The 26,164-nt window shown below is 44.1% G+C and overlaps 1 protein-coding gene across 2 annotated transcripts; it reads right to left on the bottom strand.

Moving 5' to 3' along the window:
- Nucleotides 1-7,446: 7,446 nt before the first annotated feature.
- LOC110490283 (B-cell receptor-associated protein 29) lies at nucleotides 7,447-26,147 on the bottom strand. Of its 2 annotated transcripts, XM_021563581.3 has the most exons (8): nucleotides 25,833-26,147; nucleotides 25,153-25,259; nucleotides 10,855-10,955; nucleotides 10,551-10,698; nucleotides 10,127-10,262; nucleotides 9,733-9,835; nucleotides 9,376-9,467; nucleotides 7,447-8,552 (listed from the first exon to the last, which is right to left on the bottom strand). In XM_021563581.3, the coding sequence occupies exons 2-8, from the start codon at nucleotides 25,242-25,244 to the stop codon at nucleotides 8,517-8,519; spliced, it is 708 nt and encodes a 235-aa protein (XP_021419256.3). In that variant the 5' UTR covers nucleotides 25,245-25,259; nucleotides 25,833-26,147; the 3' UTR covers nucleotides 7,447-8,516. The 2 variants fall into 2 exon arrangements, with proteins under 2 accessions (XP_021419256.3, XP_090056525.1); XM_090200399.1 differs by lacking the exon at nucleotides 25,833-26,147 and having other exon boundaries at nucleotides 25,153-25,292.
- Between the last annotated feature and the right edge of the window lie 17 nt (nucleotides 26,148-26,164).

Genomic DNA, 26,164 nt, shown 5'->3' with positions numbered 1-26,164 from the left:
GAGTCATCATGTCAGGTAGTCCTGGGGCATGGTCCTAGGGCTCAGGTCCTCCGAGAGAGAGAAAGAAAGAGAGAAGGAGAGAATTAGAGAACGCACACTTAGATTCACACAGGACACCGAATAGGACAGGAGAAGTACTCCAGATATAACAAACTGACCCTAGCGCCCCCGACACAAACTACTGCAGCATAAATACTGGAGGCTGAGACAGGAGGGGTCAGGAGACACTGTGGCCCCATCCGAGGACACCCCCGGACAGGGCCAAACAGGAAGGATATAACCCCACCCACTTTGCCAAAGCACAGCCCCCACACCACTAGAGGGATATCTTCAACCACCAACTTACCATCCTGAGACAAGGCTGAGTATAGCCCACAAATACCTCCGCCACGGCACAACCCAGACAGGATGACCACATCAGTGAATCAACCCACTCAGGTGACGCACCCCCTCCAGGGACAGCATGAGAGAGCCCCAGTAAGCCAGTGACTCAGCCCCTGTAATAGGGTTAGAGGCAGAGAATCCCAGTGGAAAGAGGGGAACCGGCCAGGCAGAGACAGCAAGGGCGGTTCGTTGCTCCAGAGCCTTTCCTTCACCTTCCCACTCCTGGGCCAGACTACACTCAATCATATGACCCACTGAAGAGATGAGTCTTCAGTAAAGACTTAAAGGTTGAGACCGAGTTTGCGTCTCTGACATGGGTAGGCAGACCATTCCATAAAAATGGAGCTCTATAGGAGAAAGCCCTGCCTCCAGCTGTTTGCTTAGAAATTCTAGGGACAATTAGGAGGCCTGCGTCTTGTGACCGTAGCGTACGTGTAGGTATGTACGGCAGGACCAAATCAGAGAGATAGGTAGGAGCAAGCCCATGTAATGCTTTGTAGGTTAGCAGTAAAACCTTGAAATCAGCCCTTGCTTTGACAGGAAGCCAGGGTAGAGAGGCTATCACTGGAATAATATGATCACATTTTTTGGTTCTAGTCAGGATTCTAGCAGCCGTATTTAGCACTAACTGAAGTTTATTTAGTGCTTTATCCGGGTAGCCAGAAAGTAGAGCATTGCAGTAGTCTAACCTAGAAGTGACAAAAGCATGGATACATTTTTCTGCATCATTTTTGGACAGAAAGTTTCTGATTTTTGCAATGTTACGTAGATGGAAAAAAGCTGTCCTTGAAATGGTCTTGATATGTTCTTCAAAAGAGAGATCAGGGAGAAAGAGAGATCATCAATAAGTGTATCGACGACGTTGTCCCCACAGTGTCTGTATGTACAGTGCCTTGCGAAAGTATTCGGCCCCCTTGAACTTTGCGACCTTTTGCCACATTTCAGGCTTCAAACAAAGGTATAAAACTGTATTTTTTTTGTGAAGTATCAACAACAAGTGGGACACAATCATGAAGTGGAACGACATTTATTGGATATTTCAAACTTTTTTAACAAATCAAAAACTGAAAAATTGGGCGTGCAAAATTATTCAGCCCCTTTACTTTCAGTGCAGCAAACTCTCTCCAGAAGTTCAGTGATGATCTCTGAATGATCCAATGTTGACCTAAATGACTAATGATGATAAATACAATCCACCTGTGTGTAATCAAGTCTCCGTATAAATGCACCTGCACTGTGATAGTCTCAGAGGTCCGTCAAAAGCGCAGAGAGCATCATGAAGAACAAGGAACACACCAGGCAGGTCCGAGATACTGTTGTGAAGAAGTTTAAAGCCGGATTTGGATACAAAAAGATTTCCCAAGCTTTAAACATCCCAAGGAGCACTGTGCAAGCGATAATATTGAAATGGAAGGAGTATCAGACCACTGCAAATCTACCAAGACCTGGCCATCCCTCTAAACTTTCAGCTCATACAAGGAGAAGACTGATCAGAGATGCAGCCAAGAGGCCCATGATCACTCTGGATGAACTGCAGAGATCTACAGCTGAGGTGGGAGACTCTGTCCATAGGACAACAATCAGTCGTATATTGCACAAATCTGGCCTTTATGGAAGAGTGGCAAGAAGAAAGCCATTTCTTAAAGATATCCATAAAAAGTGTTGTTTAAAGTTTGCCACAAGCCACCTGGGAGACACACCAAACATGTGGAAGAAGGTGCTCTGGTCAGATGAAACCAAAATTGAACTTTTTGGCAACAATGCAAAATGTTATGTTTGGCGTAAAAGCAACACAGCTGAACACACCATCCCCACTGTCAAACATGGTGGTGGCAGCATCATGGTTTGGGCCTGCTTTTCTTCAGCAGGGACAGGGAAGATGGTTAAAATTGATGGGAAGATGGATGGAGCCAAATACAGGACCATTCTGGAAGAAAACCTGAGTCTGCAAAAGACCTGAGACTGGGACGGAGATTTGTCTTCCAACAAGACAATGATCCAAAACATAAAGCAAAATCTACAATGGAATGGTTCAAAAATAAACATATCCAGGTGTTAGAATGGCCAAGTCAAAGTCCAGACCTGAATCCAATCGAGAATCTGTGGAAAGAACTGAAAACTGCTGTTCACAAATGCTCTCCATCCAACCTCGCTGAGCTCGAGCTGTTTTGCAAGGAGGAATGGGAAAAAATGTCAGTCTCTCGATGTGCAAAACTGATAGAGACATACCCCAAGCGACTTACAGCTGTAATCGCAGCAAAAGGTGGCGCTACAAAGTATTAACTTAAGGGGGCTGAATAATTTTGCACGCCCAATTTTTCAGTTTTTGATTTGTTAAAAAAGTTTGAAATATCCAATAAATGTCGTTCCACTTCATGATTGTGTCCCACTTGTTGTTGATTTTTCACAAAAAAATACAGTTTTATATCTTTATGTTTGAAGCCTGAAATGTGGCAAAAGGTCGCAAAGTTCAAGGGGGCCGAATACTTTCGCAAGGCACTGTACATATCCCAACCAGAAGCCATGGATTACAGGCAACATCCGCATCGAGCTAAAGGCAAGAGCTGCCACTTTCAAGGAGCGGGAGAGTAATCTGGATGCTTATAAGATATCCCGCTATGCCCTCAGACAAACCATCAAACAAGCAAAGCATCAATACAGGATTAAGATTGAATCCTACTACACCGGCTCTGACGCTCGTCGGATGTGGCAGGGTTTGAAAACTGTTACGGACTACAAAAGGGAAACCCAGACGCGAGCTGCCCAGTGATGCGAGCCTACCAGACGAGCTAAATGCCTTTTATGCTCGCTTCGAGGCAAGCAACACTGAAACATGCACAAGGGCACCAGCTGTTCTGGATGACTGTGTGATAACGCTCTCAGTAGCCGATGTGAACAAAACCTTTAAAAAGGTCAACATTCACAAAGCCGCTAGGCCAGACAGACGTTACCAGGACGTGTACGTATAGCATGTGCGGACCAACTGTCAAGTGTCTTCACTGACATTTTAAACCTCTCCCTGACCGAGTCGGTAGTACCTACGTGTTTCAAGCAGACCACCATAGTCCTTGTGCCCATGGAAGCGAAGGTAACCTGCCTAAATGATTACCGCTCCGTGGCACACACTTTGGTAGCCATGAGTGCTTTAAAAGGCTGGTCATGACTCACATCAACAGCAGCCTCCCGGACACCCTAGACCCACTCCAATTCGCATACCGCCCCAACAGATCCACAGACGCAATCTCAATCACACCCAACACTGCCCTTTCTCACCTGGACAAAAGGAACACCTATGTGAGAATGCTGTTCATCGACTACAGCTCAGCGTTCAACACCATAGAGCCCACGAAGCTCATCACTAAGCTAAGGACTCTGGACCTAAACACCTCCCTCTGCAACTGGATCCTGGACTTTCTGACGGGCCGCCACCAGGTGGTAAGAGTAGGCAAGCTGATCCTTAACACTGGGGCACCTCAGTGGTGTGTACTTAGTCCCCTCCTGTATTCCCTGTTCACCCATGTCTGCGTGGCCAAACACGACTCCAACACCATCATTAAGTTTGCTGACGACACAACAGCCTGACAACGATGAGACGGCCTATATGGAGGAGCTCAGAGAACTGGCAGTGTGGTGCCAGGACAACAACCTCTCCCTCAATGTGAGAAAGACAAAGGAGCTGATCGTGGACTACAGGAAAAGGAGGGCCGAATAGGGCCCCATTAACATCGACAGGGCTATAGTGGAGCGGGTCGAGAGATCCAAATTCCTTGGTGTCCAAATCACCAATGAACTATCATGGTCCACACATACCAAGTCAGTCATGAAGAGGGCACGACCAAACCTTTTCCCCCTCAGGAGACTGAAAAGATTTGGCATGGTTCCCCAGACCCTCAAAAGGTTCTACAGTTGCACCACCGAGAGCATCCTGACCGGTTGCATCGCTGCCTGGTATGGCAACTGCTCGGCATTTGGCGGTACAGAGGGTGGTGCGAACGGCCCAATAGAACACTGGGGCCAAGCTTCCTACCATCCAGGACCTATATAATAGTCACTTCACCCCCACCTACATGTACAGATTACCTTAACTAACCTGTACACCCGCCTACTGACTCGGCACCGGTGCCCCCTGTATATAGCCTCGTTATTGTTATTGTGTTACTTATTGTGTTATATTTTCTTAACTCTTTTTGAACTGCATTGCTGGTTAAGGGCTTGTAAGTAAGCATTTCACGGTAAAGTCTACACCTGTTGTATTCGGCTCATGTGACAAAACATTTGATTTGTTTTGATTTTGCCTGTGAGTTTCTGGCCACTGTATTAGGGTTCAAACTCAAAATAAGGACTCATGAGTTGTGTTGTACTGTCTTTTATAATTTTATTTTAATGATAACATATTCACTTAAGTTCTCACTTGGTGAAGTCCAAAGGACCAAACTTGGATGAATGCAACAACCATATCTTTGTCACTAACAAATACAGTCATGGGTGGTAACTCCACAATTCACTCGAAAGGCAAGGCACTCTGGGAAACATTCAATTAAGTCTTTACACTAAGCAGTGTGTTAATTTAACACTGAAAAGTGTAGACCAGTATAGACAAGGACCAGTGTTAAATGTAACACTCAGTATTGATTTAACACTGGAGAATTTGCTGTGTAAGATCTGATCACAATCACATCACAATGCACCGGTCTAAAAATGTGGGCACAATCAGAATGAGGACAATGGACACATGTTAGCACCAAGTATAAACAGGGCTACTGTTCATGTCTGTGTGACTGTGTTGTGCCACAGGATGCCACTGTGCCAGCTTACCATAGCTGTTCTCTGCCTTTGTTGTGCAGCAGGACCTTTCTTATTTCAATTCTGATCAAATCCACTAGGTGGAAGTATTGTATACTGGTAGTAAATTAATCTCTGTCTAGAAAGTTACAGTAAAATCACAATGAATTGTGATACATACAATTAACAACGCAAAGATCATTATAGATATCAAATGCACATCCACTGAACCATTACAGTTTTATAGTTCTACCATCAGTGACCATCCACTGTAGGTGTCATTCATTATGAGAAGTAAAGAAAATTTGCGTAATTTATTGGTCAATCAGTCTGCTTGTCAATGTGTATAGGTTGTGTATGTACGTTTGAACGTTTTAGGGCTCTATTCAATCCTTATCGCTGAAGCGTTACGATTGCGGGATAGAAATGTAAAGGCAATTTCCAATTGAGCCCACATACAGTGCCTTCGGGAAAGTATTCAGTCCCCTTGACTTTTTCCACATTTAGTTACAGCCTTATTCTATAATTGATTAATCCCCCCCCCCCAATCGATCTACACACAATACCCCATAATGACAAAGCAAAAACAGGTTCAGACATAGAAAGTTTATAAAACATAAACTGAAATATCATATTTACATAAGTATTCAGACCCTTTACGCAGTACTTTGTTGAAGAACTTTTGGCGATTATAGCCTAAAGTCTTCTTGGGTATGACGCTACAGGCTTGGCATACCTGTATTTGGGAAGTTTCTCCCATTCCTTTCTGAAGATCCTCTCAAGCTCTGTCAGGTTGGATGGGAAGCGTCGCTGCACAGCTATTTTCAGGTCTCTCCGGAGATATTCGATCAGGTTAAAATCCGGGCTCTGGCTGGGCCACTCAACGACATTCAGAGTCTTGTCCCGAAGCCACTCCTGCGTTGTTTTGGCTGTGTGCTTAGGGTCGTTGTCCTGTTGGCAGGTGAACCTTCACACCAGTCTGAGGTCCTGAGCGCTCTGGAACAGGTTTTCATCAAGGATCTCTCTGTACTTTGCTCTGTTCATCTTCCCCTCGATCCTGACTAGTCTCCCAGTCTAGCCACTGAAAAACATCCCCACAGCATGATGCTGCCACCACCATGCTTCACAGTAGGTGGTAGGTTTCTTCCAGATGTGACGCTTGGCATTCAGGCCAAAGAGTTCAATCTTGTTTCTCATGGTCTGAGAGTCCAAGTGGGCTGTCATGTGCCTTTTACTGAGGAGTGGCTTCCTTCTGGCCACTCTACCTTAAAGGGCTGATTGGTGGAGTGCTGCAGAGATGGTTGTCCTTCTGGAAGGTTTTCCCATCTCCACAGAGGAAATCTAGAGCTGTCAGAGAGAACATCGGGTTCTTCGTCACCTCCCTGACTCCCCCGATTGCTCAGTTTGGCCAGGCGGCCAGCTCTAGGAAGAATCTTGGTGGTTCCAAACTTCTTCCATTTAAGAATGATGGAGGACATTGTGTTCTTGGGATCCTTCAAAGCTGCAGACATTTTTTGGTATACTACACCAGATCTGGGCCTCGGCACAATTCTGTCTTGGTGCTCTACGGATAACTCCTTCCACCTCGTGGCTTGGTTTTTGCTCTGACATGCACTGATAACATGGGACCTTATATAGACAGGTGTGTGTTTTTCCAAATCATGTCCAATCAATCGAATTTACCACAGGTGGACACCAATCAAGTTGTTGAAACATCTCAAGGATGATCAATGGAAACAGGATGCACCTGAGCTCAATTTCGAGTCTCATAGCAAAACGTCTTAATACTTGTGTAAATATGGTATTTCTGTTTTCGCTTTGCCATGCGGTATTGTGTGTCGTTTGCTGAGAAACTGCATTTAATCCATTTTAGAATAAGGCTGTAACATAACGTGGAAAGTGTCAAGGGATCTGACTACTTTCCGAATGCACTGTATGCCGCGTTTACCGTGAATGCAGTCTCCGCTGACGTTGGAATCTGCCTTTATATTTTAATCACACGCGTGCTGAATTTCCACGATACGAATTGAATAGAGTTCGTAATGTGCCAAAATATCAGAACAAAAACATCATAGCCAATTCTCAGGTTGAATGAAGTTTGGACCTACATTTAGTGAATAAACACTAAATATTATACAGGTGATTATTTCAATCACTGGGGTTCGTGGGCCAAATATATGTGGATTTGGTAAGTGATACCAAGGAACATTTTTAATTGAATCCCTTCGGGGTTTTTTTAAAAACAAATGAAATGGATGGCATTTCTCACACCCTTAAAACATCTGAATGTATATAGTTGTATTTATTCGATTAAACAAAGAGAATATCTACAATAATAAAACATTTTTAATATGGGATAACATGTTGGTATGTGGAGACAATTTTTCCAAAGTAAAAAATAACAGATTTAGCCGCAAAAACAACTTTAATAATGAGCCATACTGAAATATTACTCCAACCAGATTTTTGTACTTGAAATTATATCTACAATCATCTGAAAGGCACTTATTCTGTCAGCGATGCTACTGTCCGCTAGTTTTGGAATGTACAGTACTAGGGGATGTACAGTACAGTACTGGGGCCCGAAGAGATAAGTACTTAGGGGATGGAGGCTAGAGGAAGATTTGTTGGTCGCTTATCAATCCCACAAGTGCTGACCCAGTCTACCCAACCCAAACCCTGGGCTACGACAGTCAATACAGGGAGTCAGGGTGAGAAGAGGAAAGATGAATTTCCCCAGACTTTTCCATTTCAGTATCCTTATTACAAAACAGAAAATCATGACCGTGACCCTGTGTAATATTCACAAACCCTCGACATCTAAGAGGAATGAAGAACATTGATATCAAATATTCAACAACAAAAATGACTCAATATAGCTTCTCTACCCCTATGAACTCAATGCTAATTTTGTTTTATAAAACACATACAACTCAAATCTGTAATATGCATTGCTGCTAAGGTAAAAAAAGAAAAGAAGGATGAATGCAATGGTGGTGCTCTTGCGATATACAGGGGGAAAAAAACGACATAGCAAGCACATTACATCAAAAATATATTCACAGTAGACGACCACTGTAATCTGAAGCTTGTACTGCCATCCATTCTCCAAAAGTCAGCAAATTATAGAAACACTATTTCTAGGCTGGTCTCGTAGCTATTCTATTACAAACGTGCTCAGGTGCTTTTTATCTGAGGTTTGGCGGCTCAGTGAGGCCTTGGAGGAGTATTTTGGTGACATCATGCACAGTGCTTCAGTGTGTCAAAGGAAAGTGACAGCGTGCCTGACAGTATTTCTGGTTTCTTGGTACGATCTGTAAACATTCTGACCGCTGTAGTCATAAGCCCGATCAATCATCCTTTTTATCTCCACTCTCTTGAAGATCCTGGAAAAATAAAGAATATATACAGTATATCTGAAGTGGCACAAGTAAATGTACAATAGTAGTACTAAAGTCAGAGCTGTAGTTCTCTGTCTACATTTGAGCAGGGTAATAATATACAGCTTTGAACAAGGCAGGGTGAGCAGTAATATCAAATATATACAGTGCCTTCAGAAACTATTCATCCCTCTTCATTAATTTCACATTGTTGTGTTACAGCCTGAATTCAAAATGGATTAAATAAAAAAAAATATTCTCTCCCATCTATACACAATACCCCATAAAGACAAAGTGATAAGAAAGTTGCATTTTTGGCACTATTTGTTGAAAATTAAATACAGAAATATCTAATTTACATGAGTATTCACACCCCTGAGTCAATACTTTGTAGAAGCACCTTTGGTAGCGATTATAGCGGAGTGTCTTTATGGGTAAATCTAAGAGTTGTTCACACCTGGATTGAGAAGTATTTTCCCCATTATGCTTTTCGAAACTCTTAAAGCTCTGTCAAATTGGTTGTTGATCATTTTCAGGTCTTGCCATAGATAGATTTTCAAGTAGATTTAAGTAAAAACTAACTTGGCCGCTCAGGAACATTCACTATCACTACCCCTGAACTCATTTAGGCTTGCCATAAGAAAGGGGTTGAATACTTTGACTCAAGACATTTCAGCAATTTTCAAAAAACATGATTCCACTTTGACATTATGGGGTAGTGTGTGTTGACCATTGGCGAAATTTAACAAGATTTGGATGAAGTCAAGGGGTGTGAATACTTTTGTAGGCTAAGTGTAGATACTATATGTACGAGCAAGTCTGGGGTTACCTGGTGTTCTTTCAGCAGTCGGTCGTATTCTTTGGTCAGTCCATCGGATTGTTTCTTCATAGCTTCCATCTCGGATTGGGACTTTTCCAAGGCTAGGGAAAACATTAACCACAAAGCATTCCCATTATCATCCAATTCCCATGCATATCCTCCAATCTATCTACAAGGTGACATGCTATGGGTCAGAGTGCACATTCTCGAACAGAAATTGAAGCCCATGTTTGTTTTATGGTCATTATAGTCTGATTTCATTTGGTTGGTTATTGTAGTTGTAAATTTTCACTTTATTGAAAAATTATTGGATTTGTGGTTCTATTATTCAGTCTGTCACAAAATGATTGTGTGTTTCTTCCTTACCTTCCTCTGAGCCTTTCAGTTCTCCTCTCAGTTTCTCCATCTCTGACCTCAGCAGCTCGTTTCCCTCCGCTGTGGCCTTGTCCCCCTTCCCATACATCAGAGTCTGAAACAAACACAGGTCATGGCGAGGAAGAATAACAAACATGAACCACTTACCACACTTCTCAACCATATGCAGTACCAAAATATCTTTAGTTTATTTTAGTGTGGATGAAGGCCCACATCTCAGAGTAGGAATTCTGATATAGCATCAGTTACGCCTTTTAGATCAAAATGAATACGCTTTCATGGACAAGGGGGGCCTTATCCTAGATCAGCGCTCCTCTTCTTTTTGAGACCCTTTTAAATACGGGCTCAGGTGCAGAAAGGGCAGTGATACTGGGTATGATCTTACCTGCTTCAATAGCTCATTGTCCTCCATGTATTTCTTGGCAGTTTGGTTGGCACACTCTGCCTTGATCTGCAGAGAGGCCGTGCTGCCAGACTCCGTCGCCAGCTGGTTGATCAGAGTGATCACCCGCCTCAGAACTCTGTAGGGAAAAAACACACATAGATTGTGTTCAATACTTCAGCTGCCACCTGAACTTGTCCTTCCGAACACATTTTTTGTTTTCCGTTGATAAACATTTTGCTACGGTGTGCCCTACTGAAAACGACCAGAGTGTTATGGTCATTGTAATGAATTAAGACATCTCTATGACTACGACGATCCATGCACTGGCTATCTTTTCACCAGTATCCATCCCAATGTGATGACGACACAGCGAGGACTCAGTATGTTGATGGGTGAGTGATGGACAGACCGATCCAGGACTTACAGCCAGAGGAAGAGGGTAAAGCCAGAGATGTAGAGGTTCCTCTGGGCTCTGAACAGCTTCATGTGGAGGTGGTCAAACATGTTGGGATGCAGATTAGCATCTTTGCCGTTTCCCACGCCCGAATATTTCCTCACCTCACGCAAAGCATCTACAGGAGGGTGTGCAGGTGTGGTACGACATCGGTAAACATGGTAAAACATTGAGATTGCAAAAGTATTACCTGAGATTGTAAGATCTCTGGTGAGAGATTGTCATTATGATCTGTGAGTAAATTAAAACATGACACTTTTTGACATCAGCTTACCAAGGAAGAGGACTATAAGGATTATGATCATGGCGAGGAAGAATTTATTCCAAAACCTGGCCATTTTGTTCCATATTCTCAGCTGGAAGATACACTGCCATCTGCAAAACAGCACAAAAACATAATGTTGAGACTCAGAACACTGCAACAGCAAGTCAATGTCTAATAAAATAGCACCGGATGCAGCTTAGGACTGTTCCCGACTAAAACAAATCCTAGTAGACCGAAAGTCGTCTGTTCTTTCGAACTAATAGATTTGTCTACATTTTCATACATGTATTTTTTCATATATAGACACGTGTTTTAATAAGATAATCTAAGATGCTTGTTTGACGATTTAAGTGATCTGTTTGATTAAATGAGACAAATGACTCAAGAGGGAGCAAGAGATCAAGATAACCAGAAGAAAAATAAAACATATTAACCTGACCATCCCCCTCCCGCTGGCTTTCTACTCTCCTGAAGTTGCCGTAGGCTGAACCAATTATAGGATACAGACCTAGAAAGCCTGAGCATATTCAGTAGTCCCATTGTATTACGACCGGTCATAGCTTTAGGCTAAATCCCGGAAGGTACGCCAGGCTGGTACGAGGGTAAGTCCTAGGGGTTAAATCCAGAGTGGGGTTGGTTCCCCACTAGACCCGTAAAGGGGGAATGAAAGTTCCAGCTGTGGTGATCGTAAGGCCGCAGAGAGTGTGTATGGACAAATTGTTATGCTTGTGTACTAGTACGGTCGGTTCCATTAAGGGTAGGTCCCGAGATCCATAAATTACATTATGGTGTAGGGTAGGTTCCATAAGGATAGGTCCCGAGATCCATGAATGACATTATGGTGTAGGGTAGGTTCCATAAGGTTAGGTCCCGAGATCCATGAGTGACATTACAGTGTAGGGTAGGTTCCGTATAGGATAGGTCCCTAGTGGGGGTATTCCTCTGTGAGATCTGGAAGGGGGATGAAAGTGCCAGCCACAGTGGCAGTGAGGCAGTAGAGTGTATGTGGATAGTGATAAAAGGTTGCCTGTAAGTTCTGGAGGAGAGCCTCATCCATGGTTAGAAAATAAATAAATAAATATATTAAAATGATGTTTGAACATAATTCGAGTGTATTAGCAGTAGCAATAAGGTGAGAGGTTGGTTAATGCCCTATTGGGACAGGGAACCGTGACAGATTATGTGGAAATAGGAAGACAAGTGGGAATAATGTTGGTAATGTGTGTTATCAACAACAGTGATATGTGGCATAACACTGGAATAAGACAGGTCACCAGTATTCTCCAGTAATACATTTGCAGACGCTATAGCATTGGTTCGAGTACAAGGTTTTAGGTGCCGTGACCAATTAATAGGCACAAATACCCACTTCCCCGGAGAGTAATTATGGTATCGCTACCTTGGGAAATAGTTAATAAAAAAGGCGTGTATTAGAGCCGGGAGTGAAGAAATCGATACACTCTGGACACCGTCGGGAGAGGCTTCAGAATAATAAATATTGTATTTGCGACCAGCGGTCCCGATTCTCCCTGTAAAGCGGGGCTAGAGGAAGAGCAGTTTAAAAAAGCCATAGAGGCGCACAAGCATTCTACCAAATCAGCTTGAATATGGATGAAATAGATTCCACTCTCAAAGCATCATGCTCTAACTCCGCTAATTTCGCAGTTGTGCAAGGGGTTAGTTAATACAGTCAGTCACAATGAAAGTCAATAACAGTGGTTTCAATGGCCAAGGTAAGACAAAAAAACAGGGAGGGAAACGTAGCGAAAAAACATCAAAGTGTAGGGCGATAGATTCCTGTTTTATATGTGGGGCCGTTGGTTATTGGAAGAATACGTGGAGTGTGGTAATGGAGAATACTGCACCCGCTGCATTCAGAGGGAATGCTGCAATGCGAGCGTTTGCATTGAATTTTTTTACTAAAGAACAAGCAGCGAACATTCTTGAAGAGAGCAGGGCAGGAAACTCTCACAAAATGGTGTACGGCCTTGGTTTGTTCGATAGGGGTTCATAGATATGGCAGTTTCTATGTGAAGGGAGACGTTGGAGGCCACGTCTCACACAACTTTCTAATAGATGCCTGGGATCAAATATCGCCGATTCCTTACAATAAGAAATATGCTACATTTACGACAGGGAAAAGCGTTACATTGAGCAAAGTAACAGGGGCAGCATCGAAAGCGATACGATTACTACCTGTCTTTAAACACAGGACCAGTAACGAAGACCCGGATAATTTTACATTGGAGGAAGTGGAGACGATTTTGGGGTCGGATAATCCCTGCGAGGATTAAAGACAATGTCTAAAAAAAGAATGATGAAATAGATTTATAGAATGAACGAAAGGGAGGAGGGGTCACGAGAAATTAGAGTTGGGGTTACCAAACCTAAAATGAATTTAAAAAAATGTTTGTTCGGGTGGTGCGGTGGTTATGGAAAATCATGGGGAAAAGAGAGACCAGTCATATACAGGAGTAAATGGTTAGACTCAGTGGCCAGATAAAAGTCACCGTGTCTATGGGTAGTATATGCTAAATAAAGGGTACATAAACGTTGGGGTGGATTAAAACAAACGCTTAATGATTGGAGGGAGGACAGTGGACTTTCGCTAAAGAAATGTACACTCTCTCCTCCAGGAGAGGATGGGGTGTCATTATCTCGCTCTTTGCAATGTTCCCAAAACTGTGGTCTTGGGAGAGCAGTTAGTGAAATTCTGCAGTTTTATAAGTATAAAGACATCTGGATTAGGCCGTAAATGGAGCTTCCAGATAAGGAATGCCTGAACATTTGTGTGTTTTTGTCCTATGGTTTACCACATGCACGCACACCAGTTAGGAATAATTGTTATTGGTGTTAATTCCATGTTTGATTTATTGTGTGGGGTCTTTTCAATTTGGTTTTAAACTGGGCACGCAGAATTATGGACATGTTTGAGATGTTTTAAATGGATGGTGATACAGTGTTTTAAATGGATGGCCACTACCATAAAGGCCTGATTGGTGGAGTGCTGCAGAGATGGTTGTCCTTCTGGAAGTTTCTGCCTTCCCCACAAAGGAACTCTAGAGCTCTGTCAGAGTGACCATCGGGTTCTTGGTCACCTCTAGGAAGAGTATAGGTGGTTCCAAACTTATTCCATTTAAGAATGATGGAGGCCACTGTGTTCTTGGAACCTTCAATACTGCTGAATTCTTTTGGTACCCTTCCCCAGAACTGTGCCTCAACACAATCTGGTCTCGGAGCTCTACGGACAATTCCTTCGACCTCATGGCTTGGTTTTTGCTCTGACATGTACTGTCAACGGTGGGACCTTATATAGACTGGTGTGTGAATTTACCACAGGTAGACACCAATCAAGTTGTAGAAACATCTCAAGGATGATCATTGGAAACAGAATGCAGCTGCGCTCAATTTCGAGTCTCATAGCAAAGGGTCTGAAAACGTATGTAAATAAGGTATGTTTTTTTCATTTTCAAAAATGTCTAAAAACTAGTTTTCGCGTTGTCATTATGGGGTATTGGGTGTAGATTGCTGATGCTTTTTATTTTATTTAATACATTTTAGAATAAGGCTGTAACGTATCAAAATGTGGAAAAAGTCAAGGGATCAGAATGCACGCACGCACACAGATATATAAACTTGGCAAAAAAACAAATGTCCCCTTTTCAGGACCCTGTCTTTCAAAGATAACTCGTAAAAATCCAAATAACTTCACAGATCTTCATTGTAAAGTGTTTAAACACTGTTTCCCATGCTTGTTCAATGAACCATAAACAAATAATGAACATTAGGTCACTCAAGAGGCCTTTCTACTGAAAAACACCAAAAGAAAGATGCCCAGGGTCCCTGCTCATCTGTGTGAATGTGCCTTAGTCATGCTGCAAGGAGGCATGATGAGGACTGCAGATGTGGCCAGGGCAATAAATTGCAATGTCTGTACTGTGAGACGCCTAAGACAGCGCTGCAGGAAGACAGGACGGACAGCTGATCATCCTCGCAGTGGCAGACCATGTGTAACGACACCTGCACAGGATCGGTACATCTGAACATCACACCTGCGGGACAAGTACAGGATGGCAACAACAACTGCCCGAGTTACACCAGGAACGCACAATCCCTCCAACAGTGCTCCGACTGTCCGCAATAGGCTGAGAGGCTGGACCTAGGCCTTGTAGGCCCATTGTAAGGCAGGTCCTCGCCAGACATCACCGGAAACAACGTCGCCTATGGGCACAAACCCACCGTCACTGGACCAGGCAGGACTGTCAAAAAGTTATCTTCACTGACGAGTTGCTGTTTTGTCTCACCAGGGGTGATGGTCGGATTCGTGTTTATCGTCGAAAGAATGAGTGTTACACCGAGGCCTGTACTCTGGAGCGGGATCGATTTGAAGGTGGAGGGTCCGTCATGGTTTGGGGCAGTGTGTCACAGCATCATCGGACTGAGCTTGTTGTCATTGCAGGCAATCTCAACGCTGTGCGTTACAGGGAAGACATCTTCCTCCCGCATGTGGTACCCTTCCTGCAGGCTTATCCTGACACGACCCTCCAGCATAACAATGCCACCAGCCATACTGCTCGTTCTGTGTGTGATTTCCTGCAACACAGGAATGCCAGTGTGCCATGTCCAGCGAAGAGCCCAGATCTCAATCCCATTGAGCAGGTCTGGGAACTGTTGGATCAGAGGGTGAGGGCTAAGGCCACCCCCCCCTTCCCTTTTCACACATTACAGTGTCATGACTCCTGTGAGGATCCGAAGGATCAGGTTACAGTGGATCCGCTCTACAGAGGGGGAGAGGGGTGAAGTTGGCCATTTTATGATGGTCGTAAATACCTTACAGAAACTCGCTCTTCCTTGTCATGCAATATTGAGGGAAAGAAACCTCTGTGGAACAAAGGGAGTCCTCCCGCCAAAAACTACAACAGATTGGACAAAGAAATATTTTTTAATTCCCCAAACGGTTGGAATGATCCGTGGGCACTTAAATAACAATTATGTTAGATCAGTTGTGTTTTGGGATCCCATGAAGGACAGTATAACAACATAACTGTGTCTCTGAATGTGTATATTTCCCAGTGACCAGGGTCACACCCAAATGTTGGGAAACTGATATGATTAAATATGAAACTATTTGTGAGAAGATGTAAATAGCACATTTAGTCAAGAAAACGCAGGGACGGGAGTCCCCATGTTGAAATGGCTTCTACTCTAAAGACCAGAGAGCATGGAGCTGGTTAAGAAAACTACAAGACTACACATTCACAGTCTGCAGCTGTATATGTAAAATAGTCTAGTAAACTCGACCGAAAACAAGAGAACACTTCCATATCGAACTACCGATTGGTCCTCTGAAAGATCCATTCTGGAGAACATTTCCCTTGGTACATCTGACGTATCCATTATAACAGAGCTACAACTACGAAAGACTGATCTCTGGTGGACAAACCAGAGACTTTCTGTCGCTGACACTCCAGCAGATGGACCAGCGATTTCAACAGAGAAACAACAAGACATACAGTCGTAAATATATAAATTGCACTTCCTTTCGAAAGAGCGGGTGTTCATGTGCAAAGTATTAGCATTTCAATGAGCCTAGTTATCAGCTGTGTGTACGATAGTGAATTCCTATGTCTTCTGTCCTGCTCTTTCTTACATGCCCTCCCCTTTAATTTTGTGTAACAAGCCGTCATATCGGTTTAGTCCACTAAGGACTCATTGCATTATGTAGTACTCAATGTGTAACCTATCCTGTGTGTGTTTATGTAATTCTGTGTGATTATTTAGTTAGTTGGTAAATAAATTACGTCAATTTGTATATTGCTGACTCATCATTTATGCTAGGGTTTGTGCAGATATCCAAGAGTTTGCAACATTCAGAATAAGACTGAGGTAATAATAGATTAATAAGTGACTGTAATTGATAAGAAAATATCTGAAGAGAGTTACATTCGGGAAATAGTAACTCTTCAACAACATTTTCCGTGGTGCCCCGACTTCCTAGTTAATTCATCTTTACAAGAATGGTTTAATCACGTAATCAGAGAATTTGATAATATAACAGTCTAATGATAGTCCAAAGACACTACCTTATTCTAAAATGGATTCAAATGGATTAAATACTCCTCCCCTAATCAATCTACACACAATACCCTAAAAAACTATGCCAAAACAGGTTTAGGTCTTTTTGCAAATATATAAAAAATAAAACAGAAATACCTCATTTACATAAAGTATTTAGACCTTTTGCTATGAGAGATGAGATGTTTCTACAACTTGGAGTCCACCTGTAGTAAATTCAATTGATTGGACGGGATTTGGAAAGGCACACACCGGTCTATATAAAGTCCCACAGTTGACAGTCCATGTCAGAGTAAAAACCAAGCCATAAGGTCAACGAAATTGTCCGTAGAGCTCCAAGCGTGTCAAGGAACAGATCTGGGGAAGGGTACCACAAAATTTGAGCAGCATTGAAGGTCCCCAAGAACACCGTGGCCTCCATCATTCTTAAATGGAAGAAGTTTGGAACCACCAAGACTTTCCTAGAGCTGGCCGTCTGGCCAAACTGAGCCATCGGGGGAGGAGGGCCTTGGTCAGGGAGGTGACCAAGACCACAGTGATTACTCAGACAGAGCTCTAGAGTTCCTCTGTGGAGATGGGAGAACCTTCCAGAAGGACAACCATCTCTGCAGCATTCCACCAATCAAGCCTTTATGGTAGTGGCCAGACAGCCACTCCTCAGTAAAAAAGGCACAACAGCCCACTTGGAGTTTGCCAAAAGGCACTTAAAGGACTCTCTGACCATGAGAAACAAGATCCTCTGGTCTGATGAAACCAAGATTGAACTCGAGCCTGAATGCCAAGCGTCACATCTGGAAGAAACCTGGCACCATCCCTACGGTGAAGCATGGTGGTGGCAGCATCATGCTGTGGGGATGTTTTTCAGCGGCAGGGACTGGGAGACTAGTCAGGATTGAAGGAAAGATGAACGGAGCAAAGTACAGAAAGATCCTTGATGAAAAACTGCTTCAGCGCGCTCAGAACCTCAGACTGGAGTAAAGGTTAACCTTCCAACAGGACAACGACCCTAAGCACACAGCCAAAACAACACCGGAGTGGCTTCGTTGACAAGTCTCCGAATGTCCTTGAGTTGCCTAGTCAGACCCCGGACTTAGCTGTGCAATAGCTGTGCAGCGACGCTTCCATCCAATCGGACAGAGGTTGAGAGGATCTGCAGAAAAGAATGGGAGAAACGTTGTTTCTATGGAAGGTATAGCTAAGCCCAGAGGCATATAATTAAGAAATAAATTACTCTGGCTAATCCTAATCAGACCTGCCTGTTTTCACAGATGAAGTAAAATTATGCAAATTACTTTGCTCGTGAAACGTGTGACATAACTGTAATAACAGTGTGAGTGCACTAGACAGATGTAACCTTGTGCTATTTAATGCATTATATGACCGGAATTAGCACTCCCAAGTCAAAAAGTAATGTGCATTCCACAGGTTTATAAATGAGCCATCTAAAATAATAATCAAGATTATGAAAGGTTTTGCAGCACAGCTGAGAGTTCTTGAAGGCACACAAGTGTGCCGCGGCACTTCGGTTGGGAACCACTGGCCTAGATGTCTATGACTCATTCACATTTGGTCTGGTCCGGACTGACCAAATTTGAACTTGTTCAGGGTCATTAGAAAATTCCCCAGCATGCTATGCAAGTATTTGTTTTTACATTTTGGCCATTCAGCAGACGCTCCTATCCAGAGCAACTTATATGCTGACCAAACTGGATGCCTGAGCACGTTGATTTTGTTCACACGCACCAGAAGCGATCAGTAAACACAGGTAGAAATATCAAAAACAAACTCTGAACCAATTATATTAATTTGGGGACAAGTCAAAAAGCATTAAACATTTATGGCAATTTTGTTAGCTAGCTTGCTGTTGCTAGCTCATTTGTCCTGGGATATAGACATTGGGTTGTTATTTTACATGAAATGCACAAGGTCCACTACTCCGACAATTAATCCACAGATAAAACGGTAAACCAAATGAGTTTTTAATCTCTCCTCCTTCCTTCAGGCTTCTTTTTCTTCTTTGGATGCCTTCCTCTTGCAGGAACTGCTGACACACTCCAGCCACATGAGGTCTAGCATTGTCTTGCATTACGAGGAACCCAGGGCCAACCGCACCAGCATATTGTCTCACAAGGGGTCTGAGGATCTCATCTCGGTACCTAATGGCAGTCAGGCTACCTCTGGCGAGCACATGGAGGGCTGTGCGGCCCCCCCAAAGAAATGCCACCCCACACCATGACTGACCCACAACCAAACCGGTCATGCTGGAGGATGTTGCAGGCAGCAGAACGTTCTCCATGGCGTCTCCAGACTCTGTCACATATGCTCAGTGTGAACCTGCTTTCATCTGTGAAGAGCACAGGGCGCCAGTGGCGAATTTGCCAATCTTGGTGTTCTCTGGCAAATGCCAGACGTCCTGCACAGTGTTGGGCTGTAAGCACAACCCCCACCTGTGGATGTCGGGCCCTCATACCACCCTCATAGAGTCTGTTTCTGACCGTTTGAGCAGACACATGCACATTTGTGGCCTGCTGGAGGTCATTTTGCAGGGCTCTGGCAGTGCTCCTCATGCCCCTCCTTGCACAAAGGTGGAGGTAGCGTTCCTGCTGCTGGATTGTTGTCCTCCTACGGCCTCCTCCACATCTCCTGATGTACTGGCCTGTCTCCTGGTAGCGTCTCCTGGACACTACGCTGACAGACACAGCAAACCTTCTTGCCACAGCTCGCATTGATGTGCCATCCTGGATGAGCTGCACTACCTGAGCCACTTGTGTGGGTTGTAGACTCCGTCTCATGCTACCACTAGAGTGAAAGCACCGCCAGCATTCAAAAGTGACCAAAACATCAACCAGGAAGCATAGGAACTGAGAATATTTCATTCATTCAGATCTAGGATGTGTTATTTTAGTGTTCCCTTTAGTTTTTTGAGCAAAGTATATATACAAAAAGTATGTGGACACCCATTCAAGTTAGCGGATTCGGTTACTTCAGCCACACCCATTGCTGATAGGTGTATAAAACCAAGCACACGGCCATGCAATCTCCATAGACAAACATTGGGAGTATAATGGCCTTACTGGAGAGCTTAGTGACAGTGTCACAGCCCACCTTTCCAACAAGTCAGTTCGACAAATTTCTGCCCTGCTAGAGCTGCCCCAGTCAAATGTAAGTGCCGTTACTGTGAAGTGGAAAGGTCTAGGAGCAACAACGGCTCAGCCGCAAAGTGGTAGGCCACACAAGCTCACAGAACGTGACCGCCGAGGCTGAAGCACGTAAAAATCATCTGTCCTCCATTGCAACACTCACCAACGAGTTCCATACCGCTCTGGAAACAACGTCAGCACAATAACTTTTCGTCAGGGGGCTTCATGAAATGGGTTTCCATTGCTGAGCAGCCGCACACAAGCCTAAGATCACCATGTGCAATGCCAAGCGTCGGCTGGAGTGGTGTAAAGCTCACTGGACTCTGGAGCCGTGGAAATGCGTTCTCTGGAGTGACGAATCATGCTTCACCATCTGGTAGTCCGACGGACAAATCTGGGTTTAGCAGATGCCAGGAGAACACTACCTGCCCGAAAGCATATTGCCAACTGTAAAGATTGGTGGAGGAGGAATAATGGTCTACGGCTGTTTTTCATTCGAGACGATTCTATGCTTCCAACTTTGTGGCAACAGTTTTTTTTTATTTTTTTTATTTTTTTTATTTCACCTTTATTTAACCAGGTAGGCTAGTTGAGAACAAGTTCTCATTTGCAACTGCGACCTGGCCAAGATAAGGCATAGCAGTGTGAACAGACAACACAGAGTTACACATGGAGTAAACTATTAACAAGTCAATAACACAGTAGAAAAAAAGGGGAGTCTATATATACATTGTGTGCAAAAGGCATGAGAAGGTAGGCAAATAATTACAATTATGCAGATTAACACTGGAGTGATAAATGATCAGATGGTTATGTACAGGTAGAGATTGGTGTGCAAAAGAGCAGAAAAATAAAAATAAATAAATAAAAACAGTATGGGGATGAGGTAGGTGAAAATGGGTGAGCTATTTACCAATAGACTATGTACAGCTGCAGCGATCGGTTAGCTGCTCGGATAGCAGATGTTTGAAGTTGGTGAGGGAGATAAAAGTCTCCAACTTCAGCGATTTTTGCAATTCGTTCCAGTCACAGGCAGCAGAGAACTGGAACGAAAGGCGGCCAAATGAGGTGTTGGCTTTAGGGATGATCAGTGAGATACACCTGCTGGAGCGCGTGCTACGGATGGGTGTTGCCATCGTAACCAGTGAGCTGAGATAAGGCGGAGCTTTACCTAGCATGGACTTGTAGATGACCTGGAGCCAGTGGGTCTGGCGACGAATATGTAGCGAGGGCCAGCCGACTAGAGCATACAAGTCGCAGTGGTGGGTGGTATAAGGTGCTTTAGTGACAAAACGGATGGCACTGTGATAAACTGCATCCAGTTTGCTGAGTAGAGTGTTGGAAGCAATTTTGTAGATGACGTCGCCGAAGTCGAGGATCGGTAGTATAGTCAGTTTTACTAGGGTAAGTTTGGCGGCGTGAGTGAAGGAGGCTTTGTTGCGGAATAGAAAGCCGACTCTTGATTTGATTTTCGATTGGAGATGTTTGATATGGGTCTGGAAGGAGAGTTTAGAGTCTAGCCAGACACCTAGGTACTTATAGATGTCCACATATTCAAGGTCGGAACCATCCAGGGTGGTGATGCTGGTCAGGCGTGCGGGTGCAGGCAGCGAACGGTTGAAAAGCATGCATTTGGTTTTACTAGCGTTTAAGAGCAGTTGGAGGCCACGGAAGGAGTGCTGTATGGCATTGAAGCTCGTTTGGAGGTTAGATAGCACAGTGTCCAAGGACGGGACGGAAGTATATAGAATGGTGTCGTCTGCGTAGAGGTGGATCAGGGAATCGCCCGCAGCATGAGAAACATCATTGATATATACAGAGAAAAGAGTCGGCCCGAGAATTGAACCCTGTGGCACCCCCATAGAGACTGCCAGAGGACCGGACAGCATGCCCTCCGATTTGACACACTGAACTCTGTCTGCAAAGTAATTGGTGAACCAGGCAAGGCAGTCATCCGAAAAACCGAGGCTACTGAGTCTGCCGATAAGAATACGGTGATTGACAGAGTCGAAAGCCTTGGCAAGGTCTATGAAGACGGCTGCACAGTACTGTCTTTTATCGATGGCGGTTATGATATCGTTTAGTACCTTGAGCGTGGCTGAGGTACACCCGTGACCGGCTCGGAAACCAGATTGCACAGCGGAGAAGGTACGGTGGGATTCAAGATGGTCAGTGACCTGTTTGTTGACTTGGCTTTCGAAGACCTTAGATAGGCAGGGCAGGATGGATATAGGTCTGTAACAGTTTGGGTCCAGGGTGTCGCCCCCTTTGAAGAGGGGGATGACTGCGGCAGCTTTCCAATCCTTGGGGATCTCAGACGATATGAAAGAGAGGTTGAACAGGCTGGTAATAGGGGTTGCGACAATGGCGGCGGATAGTTTCAGGAATAGAGGGTCCAGATTGTCCAGCCCAGCTGATTTGTACGGGTCCAGGTTTTGCAGCTCTTTCAGGACATCTGCTATCTGGATTTGGGTAAAGGAGAACCTGGAGAGGCTTGGGCGAGTAGCTGCGGGGGGGGGGGAGCTGTTGTCCGAGGTTGGAGTAGCCAGGCGGAAGGCATGGCCAGCCGTTGAGAAATGCTTGTTGAAGTTTTCGATAATCATGGATTTATCGGTGGTGACCATGTTACCTAGTCTCAGTGCAGTGGGCAGCTGGGAGGAGGTGCTCTTGTTCTCCATGGACTTCACAGTGTCCACAGTTTGGGGAAGGCCCTTTCCTGTTTCAGCATGACAATGCCCCCATGCACAAAGTGAGGTCCAAACAGAAATTGTTTGTCGAGATCGGTGTGGAAGAACTTGACTGGCCAGGACAGAGCCCTAACCTCAACCCCATCGAACAACTTTGGGATTAATTGGAACGTAGACTGCGAGCCAGGCCTAATCGCCCAACATCAGTGCCCGACCTTACTAATGCTCTTGTGGTTGAATGGAAGCAACTTCCCACAGCAATGTTCCAAAATCTAGTGGAAAGCCTTCCCAGAAGAGTGGAGGCAGTTATGGCAGCAAAGGGGGGACCAACTCCATATTAATGCCCATGATTTTGGAATGAGATGTTCGACGAGCAGATGTCCACATACTTACATACTTTTGGTGATGTAGTGCATGCGCAGTTGAAACTTGGCCATAGAATCAAATAAAATGGTATTTGTCACATGTGCCAAATACAAAAAGGTTTAGGTAGACCTTACTGTGAAATGCTTACTTGTGAGCCCTTAACCAACAATGCAGAGTTTTTAAAAAGTAAGACATTTGCTAAATAAACTAAAGGAAAAAAGTAACAAAATAACAATAACGAGGCTATATACAAGAGGTACTGGTACCGAGTCAATGTGCAGGGGTACAGGTTAGTTGAGGTAATTCAAGTAATTTGTTCACGTGGCTAGGGGTAAAGTGACTATGCATAAATAATAAACAGAGTAGCAGCAGCGTATGTGAAGAGTGTGAATGTATATGTGTGACGTCAATGTGTGTGTGTGTGTGTGTGTGTGTTGGAGTGCCAGTGTAGTATGTGTGAGTGAGTGGTTAGAGTCCAGTGGGTGTACACTGAGCCTGTGCAAGAGAGTCATAGCAAAAGTTAAGAACAAATAAGATTAAAATAAGGGGGTCAATGCAAATAGTCCAGGTAGCCATTTCATTAACTGTTCAGCAGTCTTATGTATTGGGGGTAGAAGCTTTTAAGGTGCATTTTGGTCCCAGACATGGCGCTCCGGTACCGCTTGCCATGCAGTAGCAGAGAGAGCAGTATACGACTTGGGTGGCTTGAGTTTTTGACCACTTTTAGGGCCTTCCTCTGACACCACCTGGTATAAGAGGTCCTGGATGGCAGGAAGCTTGGCCCCAGTGAAGTACTGCGCTGTCCGCACCACCCTTTGTAGCGCCTTGCGGTCAGATGCAAAGCAGTTGCCATACCAAGTTGTGTTGCAACCAGTCAAGATGCTCTCGATGGTTCAGTTGTAGAACTTTTTGAGAATTTGAGGTCCCATGCCAAATCTTTTCAGCCTCCTGGGGGGGAAGAGCCGTTGTCGTACCTGCTTCATGACTGTGTTGGTGTGTTTGGACCATGATAGGTTCTTAGTGATATAGACACCAAGAAACTTAAAGCTCTCGACCCGCTCCATACAGCGCTGTCAATGTGAATGGGGGTGTGCTTGGCCCTCATTTTCCTGTAGTCCACGATCATCTCCTTTGTCTTGCTCACCTTGAGGGAGAGGTCGTTGTCCTGGCAGTCTCTGACCTCATCCCTATAGGCGGTCTCATTACTGTTGGTGATCAGGCTACCCCCATCGTGTAGTCTGCAAACTTAATGACGGTGTTGAGTCATGCATTGCCACGCAGTTGTGGGTGAACAGGGAGTACTGGAGAGGACTAGCCACACACCCCTGAGGGGCCCCCGTGTTGAGGGTCAGCGTGATATGTTGTTGCCTACCCTCACCAGCTGGGGGTAGCCCGTCAGGAAGTCCAGGATCCAGTTGCAGAAGGAGGTGTTCAGTCCCAGGGTCCTTAGCTTAGTGATGAGCTTGGAGGGCACTATGGTATTGAACGCTAAGCTGTAGTCAATGAATAACATTCTCATGTAGGTGTCCCTTTTGTCCAGGTGAGAAAGGGCAGTGTGGAGTGCAATAGAGATTGCGTCACCTGTGGATCTGTTGGGCGGTATGTGAATTGGAATGGGTCCAGGGTTCTGGGATGATGGTGTTGATGTGAGCCATGACCAGCCTGTCCAAGCTTTTCATGGCTACAGATATGAGTGCAAGGGGCGGAAATCATTTTGGCAGGTTACCTTGGCGTTCATTGGCACAGGGACTATGGTGGTCTGCTTGAAACGTGGGTATTACAGACTGGGTCAGGGAGATGTTAAAAATGTGAATGTAAACACTCCATCTGGTCGGCACATGCTCCGAGTACGCGTCCTGGTAATCCGTCAATGACAACAACAAAAAAAAACGTCTATAAATGACGTCTTTAACTTTCATTCAGAACTGAAAATGAACCTGACCTCAATGTCTGGAAAATACGTATTTTAGACATGATTTCAACTTAATTTTGCTTACTGGCTTGTTGCAGTATCAGGACTGCCTAGGGCTCATTCCTACCTGGTGGCTGAGATGAAGGGTAGACAGAGGATAAGGAGTACACCTATTTCCACATAGAGGAAGAGGGCAACTGCAGTCCATTGCAAAGTCATCTCTAAAAATACAGTCTGTAAAAGATTAAACATTTTAAGCAACAGAGGTCCTTTTTACAGTCTGGCAGTAGGTTATTTTGCCAGAATGGAAACGGACTGGTTTAATAGTTGATGTCAACAACAGAAACAATTAACTGGCTACGTAGCTAGCTAGTTTCTTATGGATATATTTCAGCTAACTGTGAAACCACCAATGCAAATGTATTGCGAACAGTGCTGTTCCTGTTTCAGTGATAAGCCTCTTATCCTAGCTAGATACGTAATGTTACAAAGTTCACATGCTTGGTAAAAAACAGCCAGTAGTACTAAATGTATGCTGTTTCATTCAGTGTGTAACATACGTCCTTATATCATAGAAATAGTAGTTGTGCCTCATAGAAATAGTAGCTAGCTATATATTGCTAAAGACTTTGCCTCATGCAGTGACATCTGCCAGGTACTATAGCTGGCAATATTTTTCTAAGGCAGGACACAATAGCTATCTAGCTAACTGGTACTAGCTAACGTTAGCACTTTTATGAAATACACAGTAACTACACATATGATCAAGTTCAATATCGTAATAATTATGCAAAGTATGTAACTTACTCTGCGGCACCCGAACAAAGAAACCGGAGGTTGAAAAGAGAAAAGCAAACTTTGGAGACAGTTGTTTCACTCCTCCTATTTCGTCTCATTGGAACGACGTCATACACAACGTTTTACAGTAGCTGTTCGTTTACGGTTTTATCCTCTACTGAGAACCAAAAAGGTTCTGCCATATATTGTTAATACCATACTGTACACATCATGGAAATTACAAATATGTTGAAATTCGGTGTAATGTGTTTGGTTTTGTTTGTACCTTTTGACAATTTCTGACTGGACATGTTGAAGTGAATCTGATTTTTATTGCAGGTAGAGGGTCACGTGCTGACACA

This window comes from Oncorhynchus mykiss, chromosome 15 (assembly GCF_057628025.1).
Source record: "Oncorhynchus mykiss isolate SJ-2025 chromosome 15, ASM5762802v1, whole genome shotgun sequence".
NCBI lineage: Eukaryota > Metazoa > Chordata > Actinopteri > Salmoniformes > Salmonidae > Oncorhynchus > Oncorhynchus mykiss.
This window is presented reverse-complemented; position numbering and strand designations above follow the sequence as displayed.

Excerpts from the sequence above, each read along its gene's own strand:
- LOC110490283 (XM_090200399.1), bottom strand. The coding sequence starts at position 25,277 with ATGTTTAATCTTTTACAGACTGTATTTTTAGAGATGACTTTGCAATGG. Across the intron at positions 9,468-9,732 it reads ACTGAAAGGCTCAGAGGAAG|CCTTGGAAAAGTCCCAATCC; the intron begins GTAAGGAAGAAA and ends TGTTTTCCCTAG. Across the intron at positions 8,553-9,375 it reads GACTGCTGAAAGAACACCAG|GATCTTCAAGAGAGTGGAGA; the intron begins GTAACCCCAGAC and ends TTATTTTTCCAG.